Here is a 15,560-nt window from a genome sequence, read left to right as displayed (position 1 = left end):
AAAAGCACGTAAAAGTCCTGGCAGAAAGCGATGCATAAGGATGTAGTGTAATGACGAATTATTTATTTTTTTCCGAAGTGTTGACAACTTAGTGTTAACTAATAATTGTTATAAACTGGTACTACCAACAAAATATTAGTGTATTCCTGGAACTGGGCGTCGTTACACTACATGTAACGGCCAGGACTTTTACGTGCTTTTCTCAAATCACTGAAGTGACGTCGGTGTCCGGGTTAGCGGTAACATGAGCCGCCAGGCAAGTGTTATTTAAATAAACTCCTGATGTACTTACAAACTTTCCAATGCCTCGTTTATGAGTACAGAACCTATTTGTACTACTGCAAAGATTGAGTGTATTCGTAAATGCATTATCACTACTCCTCCATCTGTTTCTCCTTTAAATACTTCAGATTTTTCTGGTATCTCTCTCTCAAATTTCTCTATATGTTCATTCTCTTAGCAATGAGGTTTCACAAATGAAAGCTGCCACTTCCATTGTTGACCCTTTACCGACTTGTCTGTTTCAGTCATGTTTTGCTTCTTTATGTCCTGTTGTTTTGAGGATTATAAATGACTCCCTGTGCTCTGGTGTTGTGCCAGCAGCATTTAAACTAGCTGCTGTAACACCTAAAAAAGCTAACACAGACTTTGATAATCTTAATAACTTTATTCCCATTCCCATTTCCAATTTCTTCCCATGCGAGCCCTTTCAATCTGATTTCCATGAATTCCACAACACTGAATGATTTGTTAATTGGATTGGATTCTGGCTGTTGGGATTTTGATCCTTCTTGATCTCAGTGCCGCTTTTTACACAGTAGATCACTCTTTTAATCAACCGCTTGGAAACTGTCTTTAGTGTTTCTGATACTTCACTAAACTGGTTTAAGTCATACCTTACAGATCGAAAGCAGTTTGTTGCTATGGCTGAATGCAGGTCTGAGGTTGGTGTGGTGAAATCTTGTTTCTCGAGGATCAATTTTAGGTCCTTTACTCTTTTGCCTCTACATTTTTCCACTCAGTCAACTTTTAAGATCACTTGGTCTTAACTTTCAATTTTACGCAGATGATACTCAGATTTACATACATTCAAAACCTGATGATAATGTGGCTGTTGCCTTTCTGTCTCAATGTATTTCTGAGATAAAAAAAAATCTAAACAGTGACAAGACTGAGGTTATACTTATTGGTTCACCCCACCAGCTACGTAAAGCTGGGTCTTTTATTTTAAATGTGGATGACTCTAATTTAGTTTGTTCAAAATTCTGCCGCCAGAATCCTGACTATACGCTGATTTCACGCAGCCGTTATTTTGAAATTGAAAGCGAGGCTCCGGTGGGAAGAAAACCGGAAGTGTCGCCTTTAATCATAGGAGAGTCGTGAATGCGATGGCGTATTGTTGTGTTTAATGATGTTGTGTCAATTCTAAAACTGTACATATATTTCTTTCATAATTTAGACTATATACAGTGAAATTCATTTATAAATAAAAATTTTTTTTTCATATAATTCAGAAAGTAAAAAAAGAAGCAGGAATGAACTATATATTAGGGCTGTGAAAAGATTAATCGCGATTAATCGCATCCAAAATAAAAGTTTGTGTTTACATAATAAATGTGTGTGTACTGTGTATAATTATTTTGTATATATAAATACACACACTTGCATGTATATATTTAAGAAAAATGTGTTATTTATGCAAATATTTATATTTATATATAATATAAATTATATGTTAATATATACAGTATATACATGCAAATATTTCTTAACTATTTTTTTCTATACCATTTTCTTATGGCACTCTTTTGATAATATTTTAGATTTGTATTGTATATTTGAATGCACTTCTCTTTTGCTTTTCTTTTATATTGTTGTATTTCTCTTTTCTCTTTTTTTATTTTTGTGTAAATGTAATATTATTGTAAATGTGTAAAAATTTAGCTTTTAAAGGCGCTATAAAAATAAAGTTTATTATTATAACATTGATCATGATACTGTGATGCTGTTTTAATCAATATTTACTCATATGTGTATTAATACAGGAAAACCTGTAGTGACGGTGAAGCCAGATCAGCGTGTGTTCATAGGAGAGAGAGTCACTCTCACATGTGACATACAGGGAGGAGGAGACATTCAGTGGAGATACAGCTGGTTTAGAGATGGAAACACTTTCTATCCATATACAACAAGAACAACAGCAGAGATCAGTTTCACAGCTGATCGTGTGTCTGTCAGTGAATACAGTTGTAGAGGAGAGAGATCAGGCTCATACACAGACAGTGATGCTGTTACACTGACTGTATCAGGTGAGTCTTCATATTCACATCTGTTTAATGATCATTTAAAATCCATATTTCAACACTTATGATCTTCTGTATCAGCCACATCTGTTCTTATAAGCAATTCACTTTTAGTCATGATTGTCTTCAGATGTCTTGTGTGTGTTGCACATTTTTATCAGGATATTTTTAAAACATCATGTAAATTGTGACTTTCCAGTGTTATTACTACTCCATCTTTGAGATTTACTGTAGTCACTGTCGCTATGGTTACAGGAGATATTTACTAATAGAAAAGATGAGTTTTGTGCTGAAGTCAGAGAGAATTATGGAATTCCAAAGCTGCCAATATTAAAAAAAAAAAAATACATAAATAAATATACAAATAAATGTAAAATATATATATATATATATATATATACATAGAAAAGCAAAAAAAAAAACGAAAATAAATAATTATTTATACATTTATTTCCTTATTCATGTATATATTTATTTTTTCCCATATTTATTTATTTATTCTTTTATTTATTTATACATTTATTCATTTCTACATTTATGTATTTCTACATTTATTTATTTCTTTATTCATTTATTTCTTCCTACATTTCTTCCTGCGTAGGGTAATGAGGAGGGCGTGGTTTACCTCAGACATAGCAATCAAGCTCAGAGTAAGCGAAGGCGAAGGGTTGAGGCCACAGTGACACCCTGTGGCGAAATACAATAAGTATAGCTCACTGACGTTGATACGGTCTGTGACTGCGAGGTATATGGTCAAAATCCTAAATCTTACTGTGTGACATGGATAGGCTACTCTTTATTCCGGACATGGCCGTAGAACATCGTTTGGTCTGGATTTGTAAAATGTCCTGGGCTAACAAACATGAAACAGGGACTCTGAAACGGAAGCGCTTGATATTTTTCGGTCAGAACTCACGGAAAGGAAGCAGGGCACATATAGGCTACAGTGAAGTCGACGCAAGCATATTGACCAATGCTTTTGAAACGAGACCATTGCATTTTAATGTAGCCTAATTTCCAAAAACAATACTGACAGCAACAAGAGTTTTTTTTAAATTCTATTAAGCGGTGGTAGTCTTTAGCCTACCTCCATATGTCCAGGGGCAACCTTATTAAATGTATGAATGTCACGTTAATCCACATCGATAAATTCAGTTAGAGGATAAGACTGTAGGGCAGTTAGCCTACCACTAAAATCCAACCAGAGCTTCATCAGAGCCATCAATACAGAAGAGATCTTAATGCATTTACACCGCAATTAGCCTACAAGTGCATAAAAATATTATGAAGTGTTTTACATTTTGAAGACATAAATATGACATGATGGAATCAATGAAGTGATAGGCCTATGTTTAATATGAAACTAAAACAGACACCAGGTGGCAGAAAGTCACTGTCTTAATGAGTGAGTTCAATCCACTCGTTTGATTCCTTAAAATACACCGAATCAAAAACAACTCAACGTGTTGAAGCGGTTCAGCTGTGGATTTGTTTCTGATCATTTCTATTTAGGCATATGCGTTATTTAAATAATAATAATAATAATAATAATAATAAATAAATAAATGACCAAATGTTCAAAAAGTTGGCAGAGAGGGGTCATGTTCGGGGAAACAACATAATTGTTGACTACATTTAAAATGCAATGGTCTCGTTTCAAAAGCATTGGTCAATATGCTTGCGTCGACTTCACTGTAGCCTATATGTGCCCTGCTTCCTTTCCGTGAGTTCTGACCGAAAAATGGAAAATATCAAGCGCTTCCGTTTCAGAGTCCCTGTTTCATGTTTGTTAGCCCAGGACATTTTACAAATCCAGACCAAACAATGTTCTAGGCAAGGCAAGGCAAGGCAAGGCAAGTTTATTTATATAGCACATTTCATACACAGTGGCAATTCAAAGTGCTTTACATAGAAGAAATTAAAATAATAAAAAGAATAATTAAAACAGTTTATACAGAAAATACAGTACAGTTCAAACAGTCGGACGAACATTGGCACAGTGCTCATTCATTAAATGCAAAGCTAAACAGATGTGTTTTGAGTCTGGATTTGAAAGTGACTACAGTAGGAGCACGTCTGATCTCCTCTGGAAGCTGGTTCCAGCTGCGGCTGGCATAATAGCTAAAAGCGGACTCGCCATGCTTAGAGTGAACCCTTGGTATTTCTAGCTGATATGATCCTAATGATCTGAGTGATCTGTTGGGTTTATATTCAGTGAGCATATCTGCAATGTATTGAGGTCCTAGGCCATTGAATGATTTATATACCAGTAATAATACTTTAAAATCAATCCTAAATCTAACTGGGAGCCAGTGTAAAGACCTGAGGACTGGTGTGATGTGTTCATATTTTCTGGTTCTGCTCAGAATCCTAGCGGCAGCGTTCTGTATGAGCTGCAACTGTCTTATGGTCTTTTTGGGAAGGCCAGTGAGGAGTCCATTACAGTAATCCACCCTGCTGGTGATGAAAGCATGAACAAGTTTCTCTAAGTCTTGTCTGGAAACAAAGCATCTAATTCTTGCAATATTTTTTAGATGATAGTATGCTGATTTTGTTATCGCTTTGATATGACTACTGAAACTAAGGTCTGACTCTAGTGTCACACCAAGATTCCTGACTTGATGTTTAGTTGTTTGACCCCTAGAGTGAAGGTATGCGTTCACCTTGAGAACTTCATCTTTGTTTCCAAACGCAATGACTTCAGTTTTGTCTTTGTTTAATTGCAGAAAGTTTTGACACATCCAACTGTTGACTTCATCAATGCATTGGCACAGGGAGTCAATGGGGCTGTAGTCGTTAGGCGATAGGGCTAAGTAGATCTGTGTGTCGTCTGCATAGCTGTGGTAAGCAATTTGGTTCTTTCTCATTAGTTGGCTCATTGGGAGCATATACAGGTTGAACAGGAGTGGCGCAAGAATTGAGCCTTGAGGGACTCCGCATGTCATGGATGTCCACTCAGACTTATGGTCTCCTATACTCACATAATAACCTCTCCCATCTAAGTATGACCTGAACCATTTTAGGACTATCCCAGAAAGCCCCACCCAGTTTTCCAGCCTGTCCAGAAGTATGTTATGATCAACAGTGTCAAATGCAGCACTGAGGTCGAGTAGCACCAGCACCGATAATTTGCCTGAATCAGTATTTAAGCGAATATCGTTTATTATCTTTATGAGCGCTGTCTCTGTGCTGTGATGTGGTCGGAAACCAGATTGAAAATTGTCAAAGTATCCATTTGAGCTTAAGAATTTATTCAGCTGATTGAAGACAACTTTTTCAATGATCTTGCCTATGAAAGGAAGATTTGAGATCGGTCTATAATTGCTTGATATGGTCTTATCCAGATTGCTCTTTTTCAGGAGGGGCTTGACAACTGCAGTTTTCAGGGAGTTTGGAAAACTCCCAGAGAGAAGTGAGGCATTTACCACTTCTAGAAGATCTGCTTCTAAACTGTTAAACACACTTTTGAAAAATGATGTGGGAAGTGTGTCAATAGCGCAGGTTGATGTTTTAAGGTGCTGTACGGTTTCTTCCAAAATTGTGCCATCAATTTCTTTGAAGTCAGACATAGTAACTACTTTCTCAGGTGGTCTGATCTGTCTGACCCCAGTGCAACTCAAGGATGTGCTGATACCCTTTCTGATATTATTGATTTTCTCAGAGAAGAAAGAAGCAAACTCACTGCACTTGTTGTCTGAGAGCATTTCACTGGGAATCTGGCTTGGGGGGTTTGTCAGTCTCTCTACAGTAGCAAAAAGAGTGCGTGTGTTGTTTAAATTGCTGTTTATAATATTTGAGAAGAAAGTCTGTCTAGCTTTGCCTAGTTCCATATTGAAAGCATGAAGGCTGTCTTTGTAGATGTTATAATGGACTACAAGTTTTGTCTTCCGCCACATGCGCTCTGCTTTTCTGCATTGTCTTTTCATATTTTGCACTGCTGTTGAGTTTCTCCAAGGTGCCTTTTGTCTGCCACTCTTCTTCCTGACTTTAACAGGAGCAATATCATCAATTACACCTTTGACTTTTGAGTTAAAAGAATCAAGGAGAAAATCAACAGAGTCTGCAGATATGCTTGGTGTTAAGGATATAGCCTTCATAAATAGTACACTAGTGTTCTCATTTAAGCATCTCTTCTTGACAGACACAGATCTCGCTTCAGTGGCAGGAGAGATCAATATATCAAAGAAAATACAGAAATGATCAGACAGTGCTACATCCTTAATAACAATCGATGAAATGTTTAGACCCTTACTGATAAGTAAATCTAGAGTGTGTCCACGATTGTGTGTGGGTCCATGAACATGCTGAGTCAGATCAAAAGTTTTTAAAACAGTATTGATTTCTTTTGCCATTTTGGTTTCTGCATTATCTATGTGGATGTTTAAATCTCCAGCAATGGCATAACAGTCAAACTCTGATGTAATTATCGATACTAGTTCTGTAAAGTCCTCAGCAAAGGTTGGAGAGTAATTTGGTGGCCTGTAAATAATGATAGTAAAATGCGTGGAGCACCTTTTAACACAATACCCAGATATTCGAAAGACAAGTAATTCCCAAATGATTTTTGCTTACATTGATAGATATCTTTAAAAAGAGCAGCTAGACCCCCACCTCTCTTAACAGCTCTGCAGACACTTATAAAAGTAAAGTTAGGAGGGGCTGTTTCATTGAGGACTGTTGCACTATAGCTGTCTTCTAGCCAGGTTTCATTTAGAAGAATAAAATCCAGATTGTTTGTGGTTATTAAGTCGTTGACTAGAAGTGATTTATTTTTAAGTGAGCGGATGTTTAAGAGTCCTAACTTCACAGTCTTACTTTTCCCCACAGCAATCTTAGTTTGACGTGTAAGAGGCACCAGATTAGTTAGGTTTGCTGTACGGCTATTGAAGGCCTTAGACTTTCTATCTTGTAATATAACAGCAATAGAGGAAGATACAGGCACACTGGGTTCCCGCTTGTTCTGTAAACATTTGAGAAAGTTTCTGTTTTCAAAACGGGGACCCGACACACATCACTGAGAGCTGGTATCAGTTGTTTTTGGTTCACCTCGAGCAGATGGAGGAGGGTGTGGGCCCTGGCGTTGTGTTAGAGACCGAAGAGTTCTCACAGGAGGGATAGGGCGAGCTGGGCCCGCAGGCTTTGCTGCAGGTTTCGAAGCTGGGGGTAATGGTGCTGGTCTTTTTTTGGTAGGTAACTGGGGGCTCGCAGCAAAAGAGTGGGATAGTCTGGTTCCAGCATGCACCAGTTCTTCCATTTTCTGTGAGAAGCACAGAAGGGGTGAGGCTGGAGAGAGGGAGAGAGTGTCTGGTGAAAGGGACTGTTGCTCTGCTATTATCAGAGGCTGTGATATGCTGTCCTGGCTTCCCTGGCTGTTTTCCAGGAAGTCGTCCTTGGGTGTTGAATCTTCAGGCAGTTTTGATATGTCACAGTCTGTCTGTGGTGAGCTCTGTGGGCAGGGCTCAGCTGAGATTGTGTCCGTGAGCAGAGGTTGTTGTGGCGGATTGGTGTTATCATATCCATTTTGCTGCTGATGTGAAGTCCCGTGGTCATTCATACTGTGTCCAGGTGTGTGTGTGCCGTTCAGATTGAGTGGATTGGCACAAACTGCAGAAGGATGATTGAGGGAGAAGTAGATATTGTCCTTTAACACTCTTGAACCAAGTTTGTTTGGGTGATGGCCATCCCGATGAAAAAGTTGTCTCTGACTCCAGAAAAGATTGAAATTGTCAATAAAGTTTACTCCTTTTATATTGCAGGTTTTTTGCAGCCATGTATTAAGCCCAAGCAACCGTGAAAACCTGTTTGTTCCTCTTGCTGGGAGTGGTCCACTGATGAATGTTTGAACTTTCAGTCTTTTAAGTGTTTCAAAAAGATCAATGAAATCCTTCTTAAGGAGTTCTGACTGCTCTTTATGAATATCATTCTTCCCCACATGAATGATGAGTCGATTTGCAGTCTTATGTTCCATCAGAATGTTCTGAAGTTCCCTGTTTACATCAGAAGTTGTTGCTTGTGGAAGGCAGCACGTAGTTGTATCCCTGCTGCTAATGTTTCTGATTATGGAGTCCCCCACTATCAGAGTCCTGGGCCCGGCTGCGCTCTGAGCTGAGTGCCGCTGTCTGCTCGACCTTGAGCGCCAGTTAGCATCAGTGTTAGCTACTGGCCTATTCAGTCTGTGTTCGATCACATTCATCACATTTCGGGATTCCTCATTTACATTCATTAGCACTTCAAATCTGTTCTCAAGATGTATAGGCAGTGGTGGGAGACCAGTCTTTGCAATCCTTGTCAGAGCTGTATCTGGGGTAGAGGATGCTACTGCGGCAATATGTAATGCTCGTGACAGTCTGATGTCTCGAGTGCCTTTGGGTCTCCCTCCCTGTGTGTGCCATCGATTAGTAAGTCGATCGGCTTGTTTCTCTACCTGTCGAGGAGCACTAGTTTCATGGGACTCACCAGTATGCTGAGGGTGTCCATGACGAAGCTCTGTTGTGTGCTCCGTCTGGTTTGGTGGTCCCGTAAGTAACTTTGTTTCAAGAACTGCAATCCTTTGTAAAAGTCTGTGGCAGTTAGTGCAGCAAGTAGATTTCAGAAGAGGCATTTTCTCTTATCCTTTTAGGCAGTTGTGTTTTCCTTTCCCCGGAATGTAAGCTGGTCGGGTAAAAGAATTCTCAGTTTTTGTAGTAATCCAAACTTTGTCGTATGAGCACTGTGCTGATTTGCTGAAGTTAAAATTAGGTGATAAAAGGAAATAAAATAAAGGAAAAAAAATATATATATATTAAAAAATAGGAGATAAAATGTAAAAGCGATAGAGCAAAGCGCGGAGCAGTAAGCGAGAGCGTCCGAACAGTAGCTGAGCAGGAAGTAATGGCCATGTCCGGAATAAAGAGTAGCCTATCCATGTCACACAGTAAGATTTAGGATTTTGACCATATACCTCGCGGTCACAGACCGTATCAACGTCAGTGAGCTATACTTACTGTATTTCGCCACAGGGTGTCACTGTGGCCTCAACCCTTCGCCTTCGCTTACTCTGAGCTCGATTGCTATGTCTGAGGTAAACCACGCCCTCCTCATTACCCTACGCAGGAAGAAATGTAGGAAGAAATAAATGTAGAAATAAATAAATGTAGAAATAAATAAATGTAGAAATGAATAAATGTAGAAATAAATGTATAAATGAATAAATGTATAAATAACTAAAAGAATAAATAAATAAATATGGAAAAAATAAATATATACATAAATAAGGAAATAAATGTATAAATAATTATTTTTTTGCTTTTTTTTTTTTGCTTTTCTATGTATATATATATATATATATATATATTTATATATTTATTTATTTATTTATTTATTTATTTATTTATTTATTTTTACATTTATTTGTATATTTATTTATTTATGTATTTATTTATTTTTAATATTGGCAGCTTTGGCATTCCATAGGAGAATGACGTGACTCACAGATAATGATGTTAAATGAGTTCATGAAGTCTTCAGATAGTCTGATGAAGTTGATTCAGACTCAGTATCTCCTCATATGAGCTTGTAGTTGGAGATCTTCATCTCTCCTTCAGGAGCTTCATTCTGCTTTCTATGGCGAGTCAGAGGTGTTTGTCTGAGATCGTGACGGAGCCAGAGCCTCAAAACAACTGACATGACAAAACTAATGACAGTACAACAGCAAAACACAACTAATATTAGGAAATATGAGATAAAATCATCTATAAACTATATAGTGTGAGAAATGTCAGTCACTGCTAGTCTAGTGTGAAACGGCAGTTTGACGTCGAGAATAATCCTGACTTCAGAAGATACATGAAGGATACATGGAGTTCCCGTCTCAAACAATATCAAAGATGTGGGAACGGAAGGCTTACACTTTCATTGTTATCCTCAATTTACTTTTAAGACAAAACTTCATTTACATGTAGAGCTGGAAGAAGAATGTTATACAGTATATAATGTTTGAGCAGAGATTATTCAGGGTTTATTCTGACTCTGATGAACGCAGGGGCTTTAATGCACTTTGTCACTGTTGCTGCAATAAAACTTCATCATTGAGATCTTCAACATCCTCAAAACATTTACAAAATGTATTTCTTTTACTTTGCACTGAAACAGATGTTTGAGTCATTTTGTGTTTCTGTCTTTCTTCTCAGATTTACCCACATCTACAGTGACTGTGACACCAGACAGACAAACACTAACATTGATCATGATACTGTGATGATGTTTTAATCAATATTTACTCATATGTGTATTAATACAGGAAAACCTGTAGTGAAGGTGACGCCAGATCAGCCTGTGTTCATAGGAGAGACAGTCACTCTCACATGTGACATACAGGGAGGAGGAGACATTCAGACATACAGCTGGATTAGAGATGGAGACACTGTCTATCCATATACAACAGCAGAAATCAGTTTCAGAGCTGATTATGTGTCTGTCAGTAAATACAGTTGTAGAGGAGAGAGATCAGGCTCACACACAGACTTCAGTGATGCTGTTACACTAACTGTATCAGGTGAGTCTTCATATTCACATCTGTTTAATGATCATTTAAAATCCATATTTCAACACTTATGATCTTCTGTATCAGCCACATCTGTTCTTATAAGCAATTCACTTTTAGTCATGATTGTCTTCAGATGTCTTGTGTGAGTTGCACATTTTTATCAGGATATTTTTGATATTTTTATCAGGATATTTTTTAAAACATCATGTAAATTGTGACTTTCCAGTGTTATTGGCGTTTCCATCTTTGAGATTTACTGTAGTCACTGTCGCTATGGTTACAGGAGATATTTACTAATAGAAAAGATGGGTTTTGTGCTGAAGTCAGAGAGAAGTCTTAATTATCATAGAGACGATTCCTCCTGATCTCAGTAATATGTAAACACCACCGGAGTGAAACTCTATCACTTCTAGTGTGAAACGGCAGTGTGACGTCGAGAATAATCCTGTGTTCAGAAGATACATGAAGGATACATGGAGTTCCCGTCTCAAACAATATCAGAGATGTGGGAACGGAAGGCTTTCACTTTCATTGTTATCCTCAATTTACTTTTAAGACAAAACTTCATTTCATGTAGAGCTGGAAGAAGAATGTAATACAGTATATAATGTTTGAGCAGAGATTATTCAGGGTTTATTCTGACTCTGATGAACGCAGGGGCTTTAATGCACTTTGTCACTGTTGCTGCAATAAAACTTCATCATTGAGATCTTCAACATCCTCAAAACATTTACAAAATGTAATTCTGTTACTTTTTACTGAAAGAGATGTTTGAGTCATTTTGTGTTTCTGTCTTTCTTCTCAGATTTCCCCACATCTACAGTGACTGTGACACCAGACAGATCTGTATTCACTGGAGAAAAAGTCAATCTGAAGTGTGAGATAAAACCTGATCATAGTAACTGGAGATATGAGTGGTATAAAGACCGTGTAAAGTTACAGACGTCTGATCGTTACACTGTAAACAGAGACACTCTCACTATCAGAGGAGCTACTGAGTCTGATCAGGATCAGTACAGGTGTAAAGGACAGATAGATGGAAGACCAAACTCATTAACATCAAGCTCTCTTTATCTCTCTGTGAAGGGTGAGTTGAACATCATTGACCTCTTAAACTCTCTCTACTAAGATACAGTATATATAATAGAGTCTCTGTTCAGAATATTATTAAATACAGTAAACAGGGCCTATAATGAACACTCACCATGAGCCAAATGGGAATAAAAAACGGCGAGTGTATGAAATGCTGTCAGTCACCATGCAGTTTGCCAGTAAAACATTTTTTTAATTCTAACAAATGCAGTGTTGAGACAACATGAACGTGAACAAACGTGATTGACGCTCTGTACAGTTGACGGGTCAGCGCTTCATCAGCACGAAAGTTTCAGCCTCTCCAATGTAAATTTTCAAGGAAGTGGAACACGCGAAAGGGATTTCGTAACTCGTGTGCTGTGTGTGTTTAACATCTGAAGCCTGAAAGACACTTCTCTCAGACAGCGTGTGAAGTTGAGCTCTCTTTCATGCCTACCTGTGCTTCAGTGGACAAATTCACTCAAAATTATGTCAAAAAAATATAGTCGGTTATGTCTTAAAGGAACACGCCGACTTTTTGGGACTTTAGCTTATTCACCTTATCCCCAGAGTTAGATAAGTCCATACATATGTAACCTCTGTGTAATGTCTTCTGCCTGAAATAATCTCTCGGATCCCGTCAGGTTCGTGGTAACAGCAGGTTTATTCCACATCTGCATTCATGACAAAGGACAACAGTGTTGATCTCATGTGGACAAACAGCGCATGTCTCATGGAAAATCCTCCGTTGCTTTTTGGATTACTGTATGTATACTCTTAAAGCTCTACACAAAAATAAAGTACAGTTTGACACATTGATCGTATAGTGGATTTAAACTCATATAAACTAAATAATTAACCCTCTGGGGACCAAAAACGCGCCCGCGCGTTTTGCTCGTTTTTTTTTTTTAGCAATGAAAATAAACACTAAATGCTCTGTTAATTTTGATCTTTCATTTTCGTGTAATACATCAATCGATCCTGTTCAGTTTCTATTTTTTTTCTGTATACTCACAATAAAAATAAAGTGTTTTGCTTTTTGACAAATAAAGAAAAATTAACACGATGCGATTTATGCCTTCTCTCTGTCAGTAAACTCCCATTTGAAACGCGTTCGAAAATGATCTATAACTCCGCGAAAATTCAGTCAAACAGGCAAACAGACCCACGGGCATAAAGCTTGAGATCGCATCTTTTAAATGTAGTAATTTATATAAAAAACAAATATTCTCAGCTTCTGTAATCTGTATAAAAAGAGAGCGACTCCAGTCGAGCTCATTACGAGCTAATTCGACCACTCCCCGGAGAGCGCGTGCTATTCAAACGCAAATTCTGAGAACGCCCACATCAGCTGTAAACAAAGCGCGTCACGATCGAGTGAGGCATAATATAGCCTACCTTATGGAGAAAAGATTCCTCAGAACAGTGCTGATATGAGGAGCAATATCTCCTGATATGAGGAGCAGATCCCGCTGAGGAGTGAGGTAGGCTGTTTTCTTTTCTCAAGTGTTGATGTGTAATAATGTTATGGAATAACGTTAGTGTAGGCCTATGCAAACCGCAAAAAGATGAATCGCATTTCTATAATATGACTCGCGTTTCTGTGAGATGAATGAAGGGTACATATTTGTAAAGACTGTTTAGCCTAAATATGAATCGCGCGTCTGTGTGTGAAAGAATAAACTGCTTTGCTATAGCCTACTGAGATGAGTAAAAATCGTCTGGAATATGTTGAAATAAAATGTATTTGTATAAGCAACGTATTAAACTGCAAATTAGCATTTATATGCCCTAATATTTCATAAAAACAACGTTACAGTCAGTCACTTGTTGACTAGATTTGGGTACAGTTTTTAGGCTACTGTAGAATATACTGCCACATCAAATAAGCTTTTGTTTAGCAATTTCTGCTCATATCTAACGTTCACACCGTGAATAATTAACAACACACATTATTCAACCAAAGCTTAACTTTTAAATGCTTTTCAAGTGAGTTAGCATTGTTTAGTCCACGGACATTCACAGACACGTTACCTCATGGAAAATCCTCCGTTGCTTTGAGGATTACCCATAATCCTTCGTCATTACTAGCGTTCGCTGCAGGTACAACTTTATGACAGTAGGTGGCACAATAACCCCATTTAGTAGGATTTAACCTGAACCTTTTTAACTATGTTACACATACCTTTTTCATCTCTGTGCGTGCCGTAACTCTGTCTGACGCACCCACCGCTAGCCTAGCTTAGCACAAAGACTGGAGGTAAACGGCTCCAGCTAGCATACTGCTACCAATAAGTGACAAAATAACGGCAACATTTTCCTATTTACATGTTGTGATTTGTATAGTCACAGCGTGTACGAATAACAAGGTCACATGAGACACAACCATCTTCTAACCGTATACATACTTGGAACTATATTCTCAGAAGACGAAGCACTACTACTTCTGCGGAGTGATTTACTCCAATTCTGAGCGAACTCTGCTCCTCACCACGGGGCTTCTCAGGCGCTGCGAGCAAATCACTCCGCCCAAGTAGCAGAGCTTCGCCTTCTGAGAATATGTGACCATGTTATTTGTACACTAGGGGTGTAACGATACGCGTATTCGTATTGAACCGTTCGGTACGAGGCTTTCGGTTCGGTTTTCGGTACGCATTTTCAAACCGAACGGTTCGTTGGACCATTTTTCCTGCCGACCAAAATTTCGTTATTTCAAATGTAGGCGCGTTGCGCATGGCAAGCGCGCTCATAATATAACAGGGTTTCCCCAGGTTTGATCACCCCAAATTTAAGACTTTTTTAAGACCTTTTTAAGACCACTTTAATGAAAATTAAGACCTACATCGCACCCATTATGCAGTCGTAAAACACCAGATCAAATCCCAATGACTATTACTGACAAATGTTTTAATTAAAAATACATTTATTATAAATAAACTCATTCAACAATACACTGCAAAGTGATGTTTTTGGTAAATATCAAACATTCATAACAATAAACAGATAAACTAACTTTTCAAATCGTCTTAGTAAAGTTTCTCAGCATTCAAATTGCTTCAACGTTTTACATTTTCAAGAATAAAAAGAAATGTAAATACACCTTAAAAACGAGGGAGGGAGGGATAGAGAGACATAAATTAGAGAGGGGTAGATAAAAAGAGACACAATGAGAGATAGATAGATAGATAGATAGACAGATAGATAGATAGATAAAGAGAAAGAGAGGGGTAGACAGATAGGTAAGATATAGGCTAGATAGAATAGCGAGAGAGACACAGAGCGACAGACAGATAGATAATGCCTGGTTTAGATTACAAGATTTTTGTGTCTGTTACAATAGTCACGGTGTCAATCTGTCAGATTACACGATTTTGACTCATAAAGTCTTGTCGTGTCGTGGACAAGAAACATGTCAGACTACACGTTGCTTTCCGACCAGTCATTGCGTGCCGTCACACGCAAACATTCACTCGCGCACACACACACACACACTCTCTCTCACTCACTCGCGCACACACACTCACAATCGCTCTCGCACGCGCAGTCGCGCACACACTCGCTCACTCGCGCGCGGACACACATACACACACACTCACTCACTGTAATCTGAACAAAACGACACTTCCCCATGATGTCTCTCCTCTCGACTGGTTGAAGGTTGA

At 38.2% G+C, this 15,560-nt stretch overlaps 1 protein-coding gene across 2 annotated transcripts in view; it reads left to right on the top strand.

The window, feature by feature from the left end:
* Window positions 1-15,560, top strand: part of LOC311287751 (basement membrane-specific heparan sulfate proteoglycan core protein-like) — a 280,443-nt gene that overhangs the window by 214,353 nt on the left and 50,530 nt on the right. For both annotated transcript variants that reach the window (XM_084404780.1, XM_084404781.1), the window contains 3 exons: window positions 2,046-2,309; window positions 10,582-10,836; window positions 11,633-11,914. In XM_084404780.1, the coding sequence (XP_084260906.1) occupies window positions 2,046-2,309; window positions 10,582-10,836; window positions 11,633-11,914 (801 nt within the window). The remainder of the gene's footprint in view (window positions 1-2,045; window positions 2,310-10,581; window positions 10,837-11,632; window positions 11,915-15,560) is intronic.

The sequence above is a fragment of the Rutilus rutilus genome (assembly GCF_951802725.1).
Source record: "Rutilus rutilus genome assembly, chromosome: 3".
In the NCBI taxonomy this organism is placed as follows: Eukaryota; Metazoa; Chordata; class Actinopteri; order Cypriniformes; family Leuciscidae; genus Rutilus; species Rutilus rutilus.
Note: the sequence above shows the minus strand (reverse complement) of the source record. Positions and strands in the feature narration are given on the sequence as shown.